The sequence below is a fragment of the Gymnoscopelus braueri genome (assembly GCF_963280865.1).
Source record: "Gymnoscopelus braueri genome assembly, chromosome: 5".
Taxonomy (NCBI): Eukaryota; Metazoa; Chordata; class Actinopteri; order Myctophiformes; family Myctophidae; genus Gymnoscopelus; species Gymnoscopelus braueri.
Window position 1 is genome coordinate 57,042,706 of NC_137606.1, and position 21,863 is coordinate 57,064,568.

Here is a 21,863-nt window from a genome sequence, read left to right on the forward strand (position 1 = left end):
TTGTTTGGGTGAAACGGGAGGCAAATAAACAAGCAGGCATGCAGCCAGATATCAGCCCTTCTACTGGAACACACTACACTCAGACAGTGGTGTAAAGTAACTAAGTACATTTACTCAAGTACTGTACTTCAGTACAGTTTTTACTTTACTGGAGTATTTGCAATTTTCAGTACTTTTACTACTACTCCACTACATCTCAGAGGCAAATATTGTACTTTTACTCCCCTACAATTATTTGAAAAACTTTAGTTACTTTGCAGATTTTGATTATTTCTACAAAACACACATTAACCATTTCAGCCCTGTATACATTTCGGCCGTTTGAAAATAGCTGATCTACAAGCTCACAATGCGTCGCGATGCGACACATTGTGAGCTTGTAGATCTGCTATTCTCAAACTTTTTTTTATACATTTGAAAACCTTTGAAATGGAATATTCTGCGTAAGGAGTACGTTCTACTTTTGGTACTTTAAGTACATTTTGATATCAATACTTTTGTACTTTTACTCAAGCCAATTTTTAATTGTGGACTTTTACTTGACTGAGTAAAACTGAGTATTTCTACATTGCAGTATTGATACTTGTACTTACTTTAAGTAAGAAATGTGAGTACTTTTTACCACCACTGCACTCAGCCAAGGTGTAGCCTTGGCTAGCCTTGGCTATAGCGTGCACGAGTCAGCCCGCTGTTTTGAGTACACACACGGCATGCTAACGTCTGCAGATTAGCCTAAATGCTAGCAGACCGTTCTCTGTCTATACGGAGCTATAAACATGCTAATGGCATCGGCGTGCGCGCATTGCTAATGTTTGCAGATTAGCCTAAATGCTAGCAGACTACCGGCGGTTCTGTGTGGCTGGGCTGTAAACATGCTAATAGAATCATGCTAGCTATGTTTTCCGCCTTTTTTATTCCGCTGAGACACGCAACCTGTCCGGATAGAGGAGTACATGCTTATGCAGAAAGTCTTAACCCTTTAAGACCGGGAACCATATCTGTGTAACCACTTTAACCATTATTTTATACTTTGGGCTATTCAAAAATAGCAGATCTACAAGCTCATAGCGCGGCACTGAGTGCAGCGGTATGAGCTTGTAGATTTGCTGTTTTAAAAAAATCTTGAAACTTTGTGCAAATCTTTGAATATATAAATATGTTTTTTTCAAAGCGAACATTTTTAAGTCAAATCTTTGCTTCTGGGGGTCCCTGGAACAACATATTTTGAGATGGGGGTCCGCGGCCAAATACATATCATTTTGGGGGTCCTTGACATGAAAAAGTTTGAGCACCACTGATATTACAGCAACATATATATATATATTTTTTTCCCAATAACTGCTAGGATTTAGAAGACATTTGTAGAATCCCCCCACAGAAGCAAAGATTTGATTTACAAATGTTTGCTTTAAAGATATATATATATATATATATATATATATTCAAAGATTTGCACACATTTGCAAATGTTTAACAAAAAATAGCAGATCTACAAGCTATTTTTTTTTATAGCCAAAGAAATGTGAAAAAATGCCACAGATGCTTCCCCGGGTCTTGACGGGTTAACAGAGACGTGCAAACATGCTAATTCCAAGCAGGACGCTCCACAGACGTGCTAGCGTCGTAGATGCAGCAGATAAAGGCCCATAGCAGGCTCTATTACACACCTGTGTCTGATAGAGAGAGAGAGAGAGAGAGAGGGGCTGGCTAGAGCTGAATGGATGGATAGCAGTGGTGGAAAGTAACATAAGTACATTTACTTAAGTACTGTACTTAAGTACAATTTTGAGGTATTTGTACTTTACTTGAGTATTTCCAATTTCCAATACTTTTACTTCTACCCCACTACATCTCAGAGGCAAATATTGTACTTTTACTCCACTACAAGTATTTGAAAACTTTAGTTACTAGTTACTTTTCAGATATAAATTATGATCTTACAAAACATACATTAACCACTTTAGCCTTATTTTATACCTAGGCTATTTGAAAATAGCAGATCTACAAGCTCACAACGCGTCGCTTTGCGACGCGTTGTGAGCTTGTAGATCGGCTATTTTCAAACATTTTTGTACTTTTACTTTTGGTACTTTAAGTACATTTTGATGCCAATACTTCTGTACTTTTACTCAAGTAAATTTAGAATTCCGGACTTTTACTTGTAACAGAGTACTTCTCCAGTGCAGTATTGATACATTTACTTAAGTAAAACATTTGAGTACTTTTTCCACCACTGATGGATAGACATTGTTAGCCTCGCGTGGCCAGACGATAAACACTTCGTGTCCCAGGGCTGAAGTACAGTGCAATTTTGCAATGGCAGATTGGTCTGGAACCGGGCTAAGACATTGTAGGTGCAGCAGGGGTTGACACTGAGGTCTCAGAGGCTCTTACAAGTACAGCTCATGTTCTACTTGCCCAACGGTCATTTTAACACATTTTTTTTTTACTTTACTTGTGAATTCTGGGGCTGCGCAATATGGACATGCCTCAATATTTATGCCAAATATCTCAATAGCTATACAATATGACTATGGGTTCACTGGACAAGTGTAGCAACAGTGAAAACTCTTCATTCTTCGAGGAAAAAAAAACCCTGTCAACCCCTGTGCAGGCTGGTAATGTCAAACTCTGTTACATGGTTGTTGTTGAAACTAGCAGAGAGAGAGACTCGGTGTCAAACAACAAAAATGGCAGATGTACAAGCTCTCACGCATTGTGAACCGCTACCTTCGGCTTTAGCGTTGAAAATGGCAAAAACAAACGAAAAATTGCATGAGTGGCGTTCTGAAACGTTGATGTCCTCGCAAGTATAGTGATACAAATGTGTGTGTGTGTGTGTGTGTGTGTGTGTGTGGGACACACACACGCACACACAAACACACACACACACACACACACACGCCAGTAGGGATGTAATATCCGTGTACCCTGGGCCGTCACGTCGCGTCTCTGCCTCTGCTTCCTGTTATTTCCAATAACAGCTGACCTGGGAGCTGATCTTAGATAAGGTCTCTGTCGGCTGAAAACCTCATATGTCCCGCCAAAAAAAAAACCCTGATGCTTTTCAGGAAATCTAATAAAGAAAGAAGCTGCATATTCCAATGGAATCGCTATCAGAATCACAATCCTCTTCATTGTCACATTTAAAGGTGTAGAGAACAAACAGTGGGTGAAATGTGTTTTTGTGCTACAAAGCTCCATCGTTTCTGATTGTTTTCCAGAAAGAGAAAGAAAGAGAGAGAGAATGAGGGAAGAGAAGGAGAAAAAAACAAACGGATGAACCCATTATGACGGGGAATGCATCTGTCATTTTAGATTTGAACCACTTTAACCATTATTTGATACTTTGGGCTATTAAAAAAATAGCAGATCTAAAAGCTCATAGTGCAGCACAGAGTGCAGCGCTATGAGCTTGTAGATCTGTTTCTTTTTTTAAATCTTGAACATTTGTAACTCAAAATCTGTGCTTCTGGTGGGGGTCCCTGGAATGACATATTTTGAGATGGGGGGTCCGCGGCCAAATGCATATCATTTTGGGGGTCCTTGACATGAAAAAGTTTGAGAACCACTGATATTATAGCAACATGACTAAAAAAATAAATAAATAAAAAACTCCCCAGAAGCAAAGATTTGAGTAAAACATGTTTGGTTTAAAAACATAGATATATTCAAAGATTTTCACACATTTTCACAAATCTTAAAAAAAAATTCCCAAATCTAAAATGACACAGATGCGTTCCTGGATTGAATGGATTAAAGAAAGAGACAACAACGTATCTACATATTGTTTGTATTTATATACATGTAGCATATCCATCCATGTTTGCATCCAATGGATTGGAATCATTGGATACATGTTTGGATCCAATGTAGCTATTATTCAGTCGCAATTCACAAGTCACTTTTTTTATAGCAAAAAAAGCCGATCTACAAGCTCACAACGTGTCGCATGGTGACGCGTTGTGAGCTTGTAGATCAGCTATTTTTGCTACTTTGGTGTGACACCGTAGAATGACGAAGTAGGGCCTTACTTTACGGGGGGAAAAAAACGTAAAATAAATATGGAGATGTGAGGTTTTCCTGCTATAGCTGATCTTATAGATAAGGGCCTTAATGCAGACCTGCTGCCACAGACACACTGCCTGTTCAGTGTTGCCATGTCCGCTTATTATAAGCCACTTTGGGCTTGTTTTTTTCCTCTAAAGTCGCTTGTAAATATTGATAGTTGCGGGTTGTTGTTGTTGTTTTTTCTTTGCGGGGGGGGGGGGGGGTGATTCTAAAGTGTAGTTGCTTATTTGGTCTTGCTTCCTGATGTTGTTTAAACTAGTGGTTCTCAAATGTTTTCATGTCAAGGAATATGTATTCGTCTGCGGACCCCCATCTGAATGTATTTTGTGCCAGGGACCCCACCCATACAAGATTCGTGTTCCAAATATTTCACTCCCCCCCCACAAAATAGACAATGTACAAGCTCACGTAGATCGGCTATTGTCAATATCATGCAACCTATTAGTCTGCTTGTTTCTCTCACAAAACCTGGTTTTGGACATATACAAGTTTTCCATCCTGCCGACAGTGAGGCGATATTCAGAACATCCCAAACAATCCACTCTGAATCACATCCTCATGTTTAGCAGTAAGTCTTGTTGACAACAACAGCCGTTGCCATGATCCTGTTTTTTTTTTTTTATTACATCTTTAGTATATTTAGTACATTATATAATTGTATTTTAGAGAAGATTATTTGTCTTCCTGATCAGACTGAGCTGAAATTGAAATGGACGGCAACGCAGTGAGAATGTTTGTGAAGCCTTCAAAGATTTAGATCAGAAGTTTAGGTGTGTGTGACTGTAGAACAAAAGTGACTTGCCATTTTCACGCACGCACGCACACACACATTCACACACACACATTCACACGCACACACACATTCACACGCACACACACATTCACACGCACACACACTCTCACTCTCACACACACTCTCACACACACTCACTCTCACACACACTCTCACTCTCACACTCACTCTCACACACACTCTCACTCACACTCTCACTCTCACACACATTCACACGCACACACACTCTCACTCTCACACACACTCTCACACACACTCTCACTCTCACACACACTCTCACACACACTCTCACACACACTCTCACTCTCACACGGCAGAGGAAACCATGCAAGGCACCAACAACCTGCTCATCGACAGCAGTTCTAATAATAATAATAAACTTTATGTATAAAGCACTTTTCGAAAACAGTGTTTACAAAGTGCTTTACAGTGTCAGGCTAAAAACCATCCATAGCGATAAACAACAATAGTCAATTGTAATGTTAAGTTATTAGTGGGGGTTCAGTGTCTTGCTCAAGGACACTTCCAACTCTAACCCAGTGTTAGCCGGCGATGGAAACGGGAACCTCCTCTCAACCCTCTTCCCCAGCGGCCGCTCTATACGTCCTGAGCCCCTGCCCCCCCTGCCCCCCCTCTCCCCCCTCTCCCCCCTCTCCCCCCCTCTCCCCCTCTCCCCTCTCCCCCCCTCTCCCCCCTCTCCCCCTCTCCCCCCTCCCCCCCTCCCCCCCTCTCCCCCTCTCCCCCTCTCCCCTCTCCCCCCCTCTCCCCCCTCTCCCCCCTCTCCCCCTCCCCCCTCTCCCCCTCCCCCCCTCCCCCCCTCTCCCCCTCTCCCCCCTCTCCCCTCTCCCCCCTCTCCCCCCTCTCCCCCTCCCCCCTCTCCCCCTCTCCCCCCTCTCCCCCCTCCCCCCCATGACGGCCTCTCTGTCTGTCTGTCAGCGAGCAGGCAGGTGTTTCAATATTAGCGCTGCGGTGACGTCAGTGGGCCAGCGGGGGCATTGTGTTCCCCCGACCGCCCTGACACGCAGTTTATTTAACTCTGCACAGAAGCAGAGCGGACAGGAAGTGGGCGGGGCCTATTCATTAACCCATTCACTCCGGGGAAAGCGTCTCTGTGTCACGATCGTTTTTTAAAACCACTTTAACCATTGTTTTGTACTTTGGGCTATTCAAAGCAGATATACAAGCTCACTTTGTGCCGCGCCATGAGCTTGTATATCTGCTATTCAAAAATGGCAGATCTACATAGCACAAAGTGACGCGCTATGAGCTTGTAGATCTGCTATTTTCGAAAAAATCTTGCACTTTTGTGCAAATCTTTGATTATGTATATTTTGTGAAGTGAACATTTTTAACTCAAATGTTTGCTTCTGGGAGGGGGTCCCTGGAACAACATATTTCTAGATGGGGGTCCGCGGCCAAATACGAACCTTTTTGTCCTTGACTTGAAAAAGTTGGTAGATCTGTTACTTTTGAATTTGAATCCTGAAAAGTTTTTTACGTACAGCATCAGGTGTCTACCCCGACAGAGACCATATAATATAAAAAGCTAAAATGTTAAACCACACAGATAACGCCACGGTTTTAATGGGTTAACCGTAGCGGAAAATAGACGACCTATACAAGATCGTCTATTTTCCCTTTTACTCTGGCACTGTGTATGACAGTAGGGCTTTAATTTACGAAAAAACATCAAAAGATGACATTGTGGAGATACAAGGTCTGTCCGCTGGGTAGAGACGCTGTGTTTATGTCTGAGCTTCAAGCTATCTGCTTCAGAACCATGGAAGTACATTTACTCAAGTACTGTACCTAAGTACAATTTTGAGGTATTTTTTACTTTACTGGAGCATTTCCAATTTTCAGTACTTTTACTTCTACTCCTCTACAATTATTTGAAAACTTTAGTTACTTTGTAGATTTGGATTATTATTACAAAACATACATTAACTACTTCAGCCCTATGTACATTTCGGCCATTTGAAAATAGCAGATCTACAAGCTCACAATGCGTCGCGATGCGACACATTGTGAGCTTGTAGATCTGCTATTTTCAAAATATTTGTATACTTGTAGATCTGCTATTTTCAAAATATTTGTATACATTTTATACATTCGAAAACTCGTGAGTACTTTCTACTTTTGGGACTTTAAGTACACTTTAATGCCAATACTTTTATACTTTTACTCAAGTCAATTTTGAATTCCTGACTTTTACCTGTACCAGTATATCTACATTGCAGCATTGATACTTTCACTTAAGTACTTAAGTAAAAACACATATTCCACCACTGCAGAGGGGTAGAGGTAGCGCAGCGTAGCGAGCAGGTATTTATAAAGATGGGCCGTTGTTTGTGTGCCGAAGACGTCCGTGCAAACACACTCGCAGACGAGGGGAAGCTCTTCTTCACGGGAGAGTCTAAACAAAGCTGTTTGGGTTTCGGGGGAGCATCTGTGTGCGTGCATGTGTGTGTGTGTGTGTGTGTGTGTGTGTGTGTGTGCGTGCATGTGTGTGTGTGTGTGTGTGTGTGTGTGTGCACAAACAAGCAAGGTTATTATAGTTAACTAAAACTGACGAAATAACGAAAACTAAAATTGAAAAAACATTTCCGTTAACTAACTTTTTTTGAATACAACAAAAAAAAACGATAACTAACTGAAACTGTATTGTGTGTTTACAAAACGAACAAAAACTAACTGAAATTATAGACAAAATGCCCTTGGTTTTGTTTTTTGTTATGATATATCTAAATCTTTTTTTTTGTTTTACTTACATTTTTATCTCACGATTTTGGAACCCATTTTTTCACCCAGTGCCAATTGTCTAAGTAATCCTGGGCGCTGCACTCCCTCTGCCAGCCTAGGGAGGCCAGAGCCGAGCTCATGCCTCCTTCAATGCATGAGAGCTAGCAAGCCGCTTCTTATCACCTGACGGGAGGAGTTTCCCCTGGTAGGACGTAGCACGTGGAAGGAACACGTTATTCCAACCAGTTCCTTTCCCCTCCATCAGGCGCCCCGAATGACCAGGGGGAGGCAGTATAGAGACCAGGATTACTGCATGTTTTTTTTGTGAGGGTACCTACCCTAGGGGACACGGGGAGAACATGCAAACTCCACACAGAAAGGCCCTTTATGATATCTTAATCTTAATGATGCTAAAATGATAACGGCAAAAGTTCCAAAGGCTTGTTTCAATTGTGGTCCTGTGTACTCAATTCATTAAGACCATTTACCAGGTGTGTGTGTGTGTATTGTGTAGTGATGAAGTGCAGAGATCCTTGGTGTGTCTCAGAGACAGATGGACAGAGATGTTTGATCTACAGTAGAGCTGTAAATGTGCACATATACAAACAACAGTCATGTGCAGTACACAGGTCATGTGTAATTTATAGGGGCGTTGGAAAAAATCTATTCACGTAAGAATCACAATTCTTATCAACGATTCAAAATCCATTCACAATTTCCAAAAATCTATTTAAAAAAAAAAAGTGTTTTAAATGTATTTATTTATGTATTTGTTGGTTAAAGTTAGAGCAGTTTTTACTCTATGGTGTTTGTGATAATTATGAAATATAAGCTTAGCATAATCATCACAGTAAACATTATCATGTCTTCAGTCATGTTCAAGGGCTTTATAAAACTAACTCCAGTCACGAGCTGTGTCACTGTCCAGCTGACGCTCTTTGACACTCCTTAATGCTACTCGCATCAAGGCAATCATGTTGTGTTTCTGCATCAAATAGAACTACTATACACCTAATCTAAGATTCCATCAAAGCCAAGCATTTTAACACGACCCTCTCTGGTGTTATGTGATGTTTTGTTTGAGCTGTTGGAAATAACCAGGCTACACTTTGGTTGTTAAAGTCCAGATGAAAACAATATGACTGAAATCATTTAGATACAACATATTTTAATGATAATCGATTTTTTTAATCGAATCGTGACCCCAAGAATCTGAATCTGATTTGAAAAAAACAATTTTAATCGAATCGTGACCCCACTAGCTGAACCGAATGGTGAGATATCAGAAGATTCACAGCCCTAGTAATTTGCCAACCTTCAGCGTCTACTAACCTGATTCCACAAAGCTCTTTAGTGCCGTTAAGACCTATTGACTCAGGATGGAAAAGCACTTCTACAACCCTAGAGCCCTGAGTGTAACCCCAGACACCATTAGAGCCCTGAGTGTAACCCCAGACACCATTAGAGCCCTGAGTGTAACCCCAGACACCACTAGAGCCCTGAGTGTAACCCCAGACACCACTAGAGCCCTGAGTGTAACCCCAGACACCACTAGAGCCCTGAGTGTAACCCCAGACACCATTAGAGCCCTGAGTGTAACCCCAGACACCATTAGAGCCCTGAGTGTAACCCCAGACACCATTAGAGCCCTGAGTGTAACCCCAGACACCATTAGAGCCCTGAGTGTAACCCCAGACACCATTAGAGCCCTGAGTGTAACCCCAGACACCATTAGAGCCCTGAGTGTAACCCCAGACACCATTAGAGCCCTGAGTGTAACCCCAGACACCATTAGAGCCCTGAGTGTAACCCCAGACACCAGGCCAAACACAACCCACCTGGCTCTTTATTGTTCAGCCAGACACAACATGTAATCTGAGTGGATTGTGCTTGTGTCAGTCAGTTAGAATAGAATGTGGTGACATACATGTAAATGAGAGAGGAGCCGACCTCTGGTGGTCCCCAGACCCTGCGTTGAGAAACAGTGATGTATAGCAGTGGTTCTCAAACCAACTGGGGACCCCCCCAAAATGATCATATTTGAACTGGGGACCCCACAAAATAATCATATTTGAACTGGGGACCCCCCAAAATATTGATATTTGATCTGGGGACAGTGGCCCTCATTTATCAACGCGGTGCAGCCCAAATAATGGGCGTAGAGCGAGATCACCGCACCTTTCGGCATTTATCAATATATCCTGACGTGGGCTTCATCCTACCGTACACTGAGATCTCACGTCTGGTCGAGACCAGTTGTTGACGTTGGCTGCGCCCGTTTATTCCATTCTAGACCTGCGGAGCAGCATTGTCTGACTGTCTGACAGGCATCTGGACACATAATCCACTCCTAAATGTATATATACACACTAATAAATAATCCCTGTGAAAATATAACATTTTATAAAGTAATTTAAACAAACTGCTTTAACAGTCATTCAGTTGCATTGGCTATTTTAAAATAGCAGATCTGCAAGCTCAAAAACGGGTCGCATCGCGACGCGTTGTGAGCTTGTAGATCTGCTATTTTCAAAATATACGAGCGCTTTTGCGTCGGGACTTCGGGAGTCCCGCGGTCGGGACTGCCGACGATCTTTTCATGGACAGTGAGGTGTACAAACTTACAGTAACTTGTCCTATGTTATGGAGTTATGTCATAGAGAGTTACGAAGTCTACAACCTGGCTGGGTTAAGGATATAAACCCGACGCTCCAATCTCTTATTAACGTGGCGGAATCACTGCCGCGGAATGACTGCCGCCCGTCCGAGTCTCACGGGGAATATCCTACATGACTGCTTGTGCACTGCTCGGTATGGGTTAAATAAATTAATATACAAACGTATTCCATTCATGGCGATGTGATTGGTATCATAATATGTCATTCATGTAGGCTACAAGCCTAAGTGACAAAGATTGTACCGCTACGGATTACATGAAAGACACAGTTGGGCGTGTGTGTGTGTGTGTGTGTGTGTGTGTGTGTGTGTGTGTGTGTGTGTGAGTGAGAGAGAGAGAGAGAGAGAGAGGTGAGGCGTGTGCGTGTGCGTGTGTGTGTGTGTGTGACTTGACAGGCAGCGAGGCGAGGCGATCGGGGGAAACTCTTTCTTATTGGCTTTTGATGTCTTTGGTCGTATTCTGATTCTTCTTCATGTCGTAAAATCGGGGCGTTTTGAGAATATTTAAGGGCGTGTTATTTAAATGACGCTCGTTTTCAGACGTGAGATTTATCAAAGCTCCGACCTGATGTACGCCAGGATTGGCTGTGTAGGATCCGTTGATAAATGTGACTTTGACGTTGGTGTACGCCGAATATATGGAAAAATATAAGCCGGTTTATACGCTGCGTTGATAAATGAGGGCCAGTATGTTTGCCTCTTTCTTATGTCACTTGACAGTTTTTGACCAGTTTTAAAGCTATAGTTTGTGCATTACTTTTGATGCAGTAATGGTCTTTTTTCTTTTCTTTTTGGTGTTAAAGAGGTCCTTAAATTGTCACTTCACCGTCATCTGGGGACCCCCCAAAAAAACATATGGCCCCCCCCCCACTCGGGGTCCCGACCCACAGGTTGAGCACCGACACTCCCATGGAACAAGTTGTTGGTTCCATGTGTACACTGTCAGAGTTACAGACTTAGAACCCACCTCAAGGAACCCTGAGAGAACCCCCATTGAGAACCACTGTTGTGGTCGGTTCTCATCTCTTTGTCTCTGTATCTGCCTGTAACAACACCTCTGTGCTGAGTCTCAGCCCTGTGTGTTAATCTGGTCCTGATAGGAACAGCATCTGTATTTATGTACCACACCGGTGCTGAGGCTCAGAGAGAGAGAGAGAGAGAGAGAGGGAGGCTGTTATTTCACTTTTTTGACAAGTCAGTATCTGCAATTAATTAACCCATTAAGACCGGGAGAGCAGATCTACAAGCTCATAGCGCGGCACCGTACCGCGCTATGAGCTTGTAGATCTGCTATTTTTGACATAAAAAAATCTTTGCTTCTGGAGGACGCTGGAACAACACATTTTACAAATGTTCGCTTTAGAAAATTTGATTAGCACAACGTTTCACTATTTTTCAAAAATGGCAGATCTACAAGCTCATGGCGCTTATGAGCTTGTAGATCTGCTATTTTTGAATAGCCAAAGAAATCCGAAAATGACACATGCGTTGAAGGTCTTAATGGGTTAAGCAGGATGTCCCATTTTTAACCACTTTCAACTCGGCCATGTTGTGAGCTTGTATATCGGCTATTTTTGTGGAAACGTTATAAATGGGGCTTAAGTGGTTAAAACACAATTATATGTTTATTTTTGTTATTCTCTTTGGTGTATCAGTTGGAGAGAAGAGAGAGAGAGAGAGAGGACATTCCTGAGATAGCTGTATGTGTGCTTAGGAGGGCCAGGTTCTGTGTGTAGACCCAGTCCAAACAACCTGCTTTTAGCCCACAGGAACCGGCTCTGGAGCTCAGCACTGTTAGGAGTGCACACACACACACACACACACACACACACACACACACACACACACACACACACACACACACACACACACACACACATGGAAAGAGGTGTAAGGGGGCCAATATAGGCTGGAGGGGGAGACAGGGGTTTGTACCACTGCAGTATATATTATGTCCTCATATGATACATGGCAAACATAGCCTTCTACAAGCTCACAACGTGACGTGTTGTCAGAGGTGGAAAAAAGTACTCACATTTCTTACTTCACCCATTTAGACCTGAGGCCGGTTCTAAACACGCCTTCTAAATCCTGCATTTCTGAAAAAACTTCAAATATCTATTCAACAATTACAACAAATGTGTGTTGCTATTAGGCCTGACCTCGACTAAGTCGACTAGTCGACTGGTTAGTCGCGGGGGGTCCGAGTCGACTGCGTGTCTCTTGGTCGACTTTTTTTTTTAATGGTCAAAAATGTTTTAAATAGTTTTTTTGGCCAAGTCTACACCTGCAACCACACGTAACTTCCACTTTATTCTTCTTATTCCTCGTCTTTGTATTGGTATTGTTTGTGTTGGAGCGCCTCAGTGCGGCTGCAGAGTTCATGTGCAACCTCTTCCAGAGAGAGATAGAGACACTAGAAACTCTTCTGGAGACGAAACAAACTGTGTAGACTTGGCCCTTTGAAATAAAATGTATTTTGGCCCTAAAAAAAAAATATATATATATATATATATATATATATATATTAGTCGACTGCCAGTCGACTATTGGCAATTAGTCGCCAATTAGATTCGACTAAACAAATCCTTAGTCGGGGACAGGCCTAGTTGCTATATACTGTACATAGCAACATGAACCCCAAAAGGGGTTACCGTCTTGAAAGATATAGTTATAAATAGGGGTTCCCACCCAAAATGGTTTAAGTAAAAGTATCGATACTGCCATGTAGAAATACTAAGTTACAAGTAAAAGTCCGGAATTCAACATTTACATTTACATGGGGAACCGTGAGGTTTCCAGTTGGATCCCGGGCTCCCCCAGAGTTAGTGTAGAAGTGTCCTTGAGCAAGACACTGAACCCCTAATTTCTCCCGATGAGCAGGTTGGTGCCTTGCATGGTTTCCTCCTCCATCGTAAAGCGCTTTGGATAAAAGCGCTATATAAATGCACCATTTACCATTTACTTCAGTAAAAGTACAAAAGTATTGATTGGCGTCAAAATGTACAAGTTTTCACTAGTTAAAAAAATAAATACAAAATTGGAAACAGCAGATCTACAAGCTCACATTGTGTCGCGACGCATAACTAGTAACTAAGGTTTTCAAATAATTGTAGTGGAGTAAAAGTATAATATTTGCCTCTCAGATGTAGTCGAGTACAAGTAAATGTATTGAAAATTGGAAATACTCCAGTAAAGTAAGAGTACCTCAAAACTGTACTTAACTCATTGAGTGCCATTCACGTGTTTCACGTGTTTGAGAACCCAAGATATCATTATCTGAAGATTTGCAGCTCCATCCACTCCTTATTTAACTTATAACTGAAAAAGGCTGTATCTCGCTTCCAAAGCACTTTTTTTTTTACTTTGAAAAAAACAAAAACAAAATCGCACTGGCCAGAAATAGCCAGAAATAATTATGGCAGTGAGTTAAGTACTTCACACCACTGCCTGTAGTGAGGTTGCAGATCGGCTATTTTTGTCAACCTACTGGTCTGTCCGTCCGTCAGTCCTCATCCATAGATACCCCCCAATAGGGGTGTGCCGACTAATTTCACGAAACGATACGATACGATATTTGGCTCACAACTTCGATACGATTTCGATACGATACGATACGCACTTTTTTATTATGAAAATATATGGGGGAGAAAAAAAGCAAATGCAAACAAATAATTATATTTTTGCATTATTCAGACATGCAAACTTGTAGCTTTTCAGCTACAATAGCCGTTTTGAATCCAAATAGGGCAATAGTGTGACACCTGACCCCAAAAAAAATAACATTTTGTCACCCTTTTCACCTCGGGGCTGTTTGCATGCCTGATTATTATTATTGTTAAAAAAATTATAATAATCAAAACGATATTTTTTTTCCCCAAAACGATACATATCGTCACGAAAACGTATCATCGTATAAAACGTATTTAATTTAGTTTGACTCTGTTCCACAGATAGCATCTTATGGGTCCCGACCCACAGGTTGAGGACCACTGTCCTAATGTACATTCTCTATGCTACTTCCTGTAGTCACAGAAGATAATGTACACTTCACAGGAGCAGAGATGGATATAGGAACTAAAGAACAACAACACTTTGTGGGGGAAGGGGGAAGAGAATGTAATCGGAACAGAGATATTTGTATAAGAGAAGTAGATGTTTGCGTCAGCGTTTATTGCTCTGGTGTTTTCTTCTTACACAGTGGGATTCCTTTCAAATGATTTATGCATGTGTCGCACCGCAAATAACGATCCGAAAACAACGTGTCGCGCGTCGGGGTTTCGGAGAGTGCTGTGGGCGTCGCTCGTAATGTTCTGTTAACGGGGCGGGGGTTGACGGACAGATCGGTGAACCAATGGGATCAGGCGCAGTCTCTCTGCGCCTCTATACACCCCCGCCCCTCTATACACGAAATCAGGAGCGTTGGTGCAGCCTACAGAGACGCAGGATGCAGGGCTACGAGCATCACTGTAGCTTATTGCTTTATCAACATACATTACTCTACCATACTAGATTGGTCAAGATAACATTTAATTCACTGGATTGTGGATTGCATCTTTAGGCCGTGTGTGCGTTGGGCAGGTGTTCCATCTTTAACTCTTTTGTGTGTGTGTGTGTGTGTGTGTGTGTGTGTGTGTGTGTGTGTGTGTGTGTGTGTGTGTGTGTGTGTGTGTGTGTGTGTGTGTGTGTGTGTGTGTGTGTGTGTGTGTGTGTGTGTGTGTGTGTGTGTGTGTGTGTGTGTGTGTGTGTGTGTGTGTGTGTGTGTGTGTGGTCAGGTGTTCCGAGTGGTCAGTGTGTGCCTGGGCAGCCCCCCCGAGAGCATCTGCTGGGAGTACAGAGACAAGGACAAGAACTTCCACCGCATAGGACCCCTCACCCCCCAGGAGTTCTACAGGGAGCACGTCAAGCCCCTGTACAACCTGCAGGACAAGGTACGCACAGGCACACACACACACACACACATGCACGCGCGCGCACGCACAGGTGTGTGTGTGCAATAATGCAGTGTCCATAAGTAAGTTCGGGAGGCCGATAATATCGGACATCCCTAAACTCGTTACTTTTGTATTGATAAAATGAGCACCTTATTGATCCTGCTTATTGATCCGGGCTTTTATCGAGCCACTGTTTTTTTCTATGATTTTGTGGAAAAACGTGAAACGACTGAACAGAACCGGTATCGTTTTTATTGGCCAGTTTTCAGTGTGAGTTTGTGGCTGACCATCATCTACAATGAAATGAAGATGACACAACTGACACATATTCTTGCCTATCATTAAAACCATTAATTAATGTGCAATACGTATGAAATGGCTTTATATTATGAATAGTACTGTAATAATTACTATACAATCTCAGCTCTTTATAAACAGAAAATGCATGTGCATTTGTTCTATTATTTTTTTCTTAGTTTTAACACAAAATATCACTTGCGCTACATTTTACTGAGGCCTTCAAATACACAATTTTTCTAACAGACAGAAGGCAAGTGACCTTTTTTACTTTTAGAAAATAATATTGAAGAAACTGGTTAATGTGTGTGCCGTCACTTTAAAAGCGTAATTTATACTTCACGCACCAATCATAGCCGATCTACAAGCTCACACCGCGTCTGATCGCACCACGTTGTGAGCTTGTAGATCTGCCATTTTCGGCAACGACAGACTGAGAAGACGTCGCACATTGAATATGTTAAGCTAGGCGACGCTAGTCTTTTGCAGGGAGATTTTAGAGTTTCCAAAACAGATTATTATCAATTGGATTATTAATATTATCAACAACAGAGACTTGCTGCCATGCTGGGCTGCATGCACCATACCTTGGGGTAGAAGAGGACGAGGTGAAACTTTAAAGCGTTTCACTCGTCGTGGCGCCATTGTTCCACCGCACATGTAAACAACAACGACGCAACAACCTAAGTGTACACATGGAACCAAATGGACGGTTTACGGCCCCCCTTAAAAAGGCCATGTTGTCCAACAATTAAGCCAAATGAAATGAAACTATGAAATATAGTATTGGCACATCTACGATCTAACACACACCCATTATCAATGTGATTAGCTGTAGCTGTGTTGTTATACTATAAGGTCAGTGTGTATTAGGGTACCTGACCATTCCATTCCGACTCAGAGGGCTACGATTCCATTATATTGTGATTATTGTGTTTTGCGATGCATTGCGATTAATTTACTTCCATTATATTTTATTGATAATACAAACTAATGGAAGAGATGTGTCACTGTCAAATGGAAGGTTATATTTATATATATTTGCCAACATCGACAATTGCAGAAAACCAACAAGAAAATAAAGTCATTTTTTGTAAAATAATACTGACTTATAACACAAAGGCTTCTCAATATTCTGATAACCAACCAAGTTATGGCTGCTGCTCTGTGCAATTAGCAATATGATGAAAACAATATATATATATATATATATATATATATATATATATATATATATATATATATATATATATATATATATATATATATATATATATATATATATATATATATATATATTATATATTGCTTTATCCTCCTATAATGTGCCAATGCTCTGTAGTGGGAGGTAGGGTGGTGAGGCCAAAATTGTTCTTTGACAATTTAGCTATTGCTAAAAAAAAAAAATTACATAAAAAAAAAAAAAAAAAATCTAAAGTGATTCTTTATCTTTATGTTTTTTCCGTTTTTCCGTTCGTCACGAAGAACCAGGAGTTGCTGCTCCATTCACTTCAATGTTAAAAAATAAACGGATAAAAAATAAACTCTTGTCAGTTTAAGAGTTAAGATATGTATTCAGTGGTCAGATTGTATTGTATTTGTGTGTCCATAGATCTGCCTGGTGAACGACCCCCGACCTCAGAACCCGTACGGGAAGCTGTACAGCGTGGAGTACCTGGGAAACATGGTGGGCGGACGAAAGACCCTGTACAACAACCAGGCCATCCAGCTGCTGAAGAAGGCTGCTGCTGAGTCCATCAAGGAGGGAGAGGTGTGTGTGTGTGTGTGTGTGTGTGTGTGTGTGTGTGTGTGTGTGTGTGTGTGTGTGTGTGTGTGTGTGTGTGTGTGTGTGTGTGTGTGTGTGTGTGTGTGTGTGTGTGTGTGTGTGTGTGTGTGTGTGTGTGTGTGTGTGTGTGTGTGTGTGTGTGTGTGTGTGTGTTCAACCTTGTATTGAAAAATAAAATGTCATTTTATTGTTGAATTAACCCATTAAAACCGGGAAACCATCTGTCATTTTAGATTTTGTTTTCTATTCAAAAATAGCAGATCTACAAGCTCATAGCACGGCACCAAGTGAGCTTATAGATCTGCTATTTTAGAAAAATAATTGTGAAAATGTGTGTAAATCTTTGATATATGTACATTTGTATCTCAAATCTTTGCTTCTGGGGGTCCTTGGAACAAAATATTTTGAGATGGGGGTCCGTGGCCAAATACATTTTTGGGGGTCCTTGACATGAAAAAGTTAAAGAACCACTGCTTTTATAGCAACATACGTTAAAAAAATAATAATAAGAGTCTTCAGAAGCAAAGATTTGAGAAAAAAATGTTCGCTTTAAAAAAACATATAAGATATGTGCACATTTTCATGTTAAAAATAAATAAATAGCAGATCTACAAGCTCAATGAGCTTGTAGATCTGCTTTAACCGTTATGCTATAACCGTTATGTTATACTTTAAAAAATAGCAGATCTATAAGCTCAATGCGTTCCCGGATTGAATGGGTTAAATCAATAGTTCTCAAACTTGTTCATGCCAAAGGACCCTCAAAATAATAATAGTATTTATTATTTTCTCTCAGGCCGTGTGGTTTGGCTGTGACGTGGGGAAGCATTTCCACGGCAAGCTGGGCATCAACGACATGAACGTGTAAGTATAACACATGACTGTAAATAACAAGGACTTATGTGTTATGTATTCCAGTTAGACCTAAGCGGTTGAGTGTCTAAACAGAAGTACCCGCCCAAGCAAATGGCGTTGATGCTTTACAAATCTGTTTACATTCTCTGTGAATGAAACGGGTGTTGTGATTGGTCGAAAAAGATAGTTTCCGGGGGAAATATGTACGACGGAAATCCCGCCCCCTATAGACACTCTGCTTTAGGTCATGACCAGGCTCTTCTCTTCACTAGATAGAGGCTAGATTATGCTATGGGTCAGGGTGGCCATAGCTCAGGGGTGATGCAACTTTGATGATGGAGCACTGTATTTCCACACTCACTCCAGAGGGACACATTGCATATACTGTCAGAGGGCAGACACCTCTTATCTCTGTATTTTAACTATTTTTGTAAATGAATGCCATACCTGGCCATTCTATGTCACACAAAAGTAGCAAAAATAGCCAATCTGCAATTAGAATTGGAATCCTGAAAAGTAACATCATTTAATTTCAAATGCATTTAGTTATACTTATGTTAACTTTATGAACTTACAAATACAAATATATTGGACATAAAAAAGACAATTAAGCTACTAATATAGACTGAAGTAATTAAAGCGGCTCATGTTTGGAATCGTAACAGCTGAAATCAATAATATATCAGTATTCTGGTATCAACCTGCGGGCCGCATTAACTGAAGGTTGGGGCCACATGTGGACCCCGGGTCGCCAGTTGCCCATGTATGCCACATAGCTGAATGGGTACAGAGGACAGGTCCCCTGATGTGTCCCTGAGCAAGACACTTAAACCCTAATAAGACCCACCCCACCCCCCTCAAGTTCTGACCCCGCGCTCAAGTTCTGACCACTCGTGCATCAATCAGCTGGTATCTAATTTGAAACTAGTATTATGTAAGTTTTTAACCAGAGCCAGAACTCTGTTACCAGATTCCAGTATCTTCCTTTCTGCCTCCTCCAGCCAGTAATAGCCGATCTATAAGCTTACAACACGTCACATTTCGGAGCACGACATCTGCGCGACATCAACCAAAGCATAACATGACTTGTGTTAGGTCTACTACATCAATATTAGTCATAGTTTTAGTCATGTTAGCTTAGTTTTTATTTAGTACTTAGTTAAAAAAAATAAGTACAGCACGTTCTGCCAACGTTTGTTTGGCAGAATGTTTGGCACAGTGTTCTCCACACCTTGTTTATATGCTGACTCTTTCAGTAGTAGTAGTAGTAGTAGTAGCAGTAGCAGTAGCAGCAGCAGCAGCAGCAGTAGTAGCAGTATGTTTTCAACTAATCTCTATGAATCTTTCACTGTAGGTTCAACCATGAGCTAGTGTTTGGCGTGTCTGTGAAGAACCTCTCCAAGGCAGAGAGGCTGATCTATGGAGACTCTCTGATGACACACGCTATGATCCTCACCGCTGTGACCGACAAGGTACACACACTCATATTGTTTCAAGTTTGGTCATTTTGAATTTGAATCCTGAAAACTCACAGTTTTGGACTGAATGAGGTTTCCACCGAACATATACGACATGCAAAATTAGATGCAGTATAGACGAATCCACAGACGCGCTGCCTGTAGCTGCCTGTAGGCGGCCATTGCTGCGGTGTCGCGTCCGCGGAGCGTTGACACCGCAGCAATGGCTGCGCACAGGGCAGCGCTCCGTGGACTTGTGTATACAGTAGGGGCGGACATTGGTAGGTACCTGACGATTCAATCCCATTCCGAGGGCTACGATTCAATTATATTGCGATTATTGCCATTCGCGATTAATTTACTTCCATTATCTTTTATTGATAATAAAAACTAATGGAAGAGATGTGTCACTGTCAGCTGGAAGGTTATATTTGCCAACATCAACAATTACAGAAAACCAACAAGAAAATAAACACGTCCTTTGTTGTAAAATAATACTGACTTATACAAGTAAGACGCGCGAACGCGGGAAGCGAACGCAAAAAAAAATTATAATAATGAAAACAATTCTTTAAAAAAAAGCAACCAATTAAAAAAATATATAATAATACAAAAAAATTCTGCGTTAAAAGGAGCATCTTAGAAAAATACAAATTCACAAAAAAAAAATTGAATGTTTTTGAACAATTCAACAAAGTGTTTGAAGTGCCTGTTTCACCCACTTCCGGGGGGCTGAGCCAAAATCCGAGCCCGAAGTATTTGTTCGTAGACCCCCACTTAGGGGGGGTAGAAAAAGTTTCGGAGCGATTCGGGCACTTTTCATTTAACATGGGGTTTCAATGGGGAGTTTTTAGGAGCCTTCTCCGGGGCGTGGCTTCCGGGGGAAGGGGCGGGCTTAAACGCAACCTTGACAGGTGTGTTCAGTTTTCAAAGACCTTTCATTTGATATATGGTACGTCTATATTGGACATTTACTTGGCTGCACACAGGCAGTGCAGTGAGTGCACACAGAGACGCAGACACACAAGCCGAGCACGGTGTCATAGTAAGCTCCACTTCCGCTGCGTTCGCAAACATAAAGGCTTCTCAATGTTCTGATTCTGATAACCAATCAAAATATGGTTACTGCTCTGTGCAATTAGCAATATGATTAAAAAATAATAACAATCGATTCATAATCGTCCATGTCCGAATCGCCATTAATTGCTAAATCGATGATATTTTCCACCCCTAGTATACAGTGAACCCCACGCTAACAGGTTCTCTAGTATACAGTGAACCCACGCTAACAGGTTCTCTAGTATACAGTGAACCCACGCTAACAGGTTCTCTAGTATACAGTGAACCCACTGCTAACAGGTTCTCTAGTATACAGTGAACCCACGCTAACAGGTTCTCTAGTATACAGTGAACCCACGCTAACAGGTTCTCTAGTATACAGTGAACCCACGCTAACAGGTTCTCTAGTATACAGTGAACCCACGCTAACAGGTTCTCTAGTATACAGTGAACCCACACTAACAGGTTCTCTAGTATACAGTGAACCCACACTAACAGGTTCTCTAGTATACAGTGAACCCACACTAACAGGTTCTCTAGTATACAGTGAACCCACGCTAACAGGTTCTCTAGTATACAGTGAACCCACACTAACAGGTTCTCTAGTATACAGTGAACCCACCACTAACAGGTTCTCTAGTATACAGTGAACCCACACTAACAGGTTCTCTAGTATACAGTGAACCCACACTAACAGGTTCTCTAGTATACAGTGAACCCACACTAACAGGTTCTCTAGTATACAGTGAAACCCACACTAACAGGTTCTCTAGTATACAGTGAACCCACACTAACAGGTTCCTCTAGTATACAGTGAACCCACGCTAACAGGTTCTCTCACATGAATGACGGACGGTATACACTCATGCCTACGTACGTACCAACGCACACACGCACGCGCGCGCGCGCGCAGCACACCACACACACACGCACACACTCACTCACTCGCGCCACACACACACACACACACACACACACTCACACTCACACTCACACTCACACTCACACTCACACACACACTCACACTCACACTCACACACACTCACACACACAGAGTTAGTGTGAGTCACTGTGTTTGCTCCGCTTTAATCTGCTGCAGTTTCTTAAATAGTTTTGTCCGTGCAGCTGGTAAGTTAGTCCTGCTGTCAGGAGACTTCTCCTGGTCACTTACTCCTTTATCTTATTAAACCTCT

General features: G+C 41.7%; 1 protein-coding gene across 1 annotated transcript in view; it reads left to right on the forward strand.

Moving 5' to 3' along the window:
* Positions 1-21,863, forward strand: part of blmh (bleomycin hydrolase) — an 85,256-nt gene that overhangs the window by 48,408 nt on the left and 14,985 nt on the right. The window contains 4 exon segments of the mRNA XM_080428749.1: positions 15,058-15,213; positions 17,126-17,284; positions 18,096-18,163; positions 19,509-19,626. Coding sequence (XP_080284875.1) covers positions 15,058-15,213; positions 17,126-17,284; positions 18,096-18,163; positions 19,509-19,626 — 501 coding nt within the window.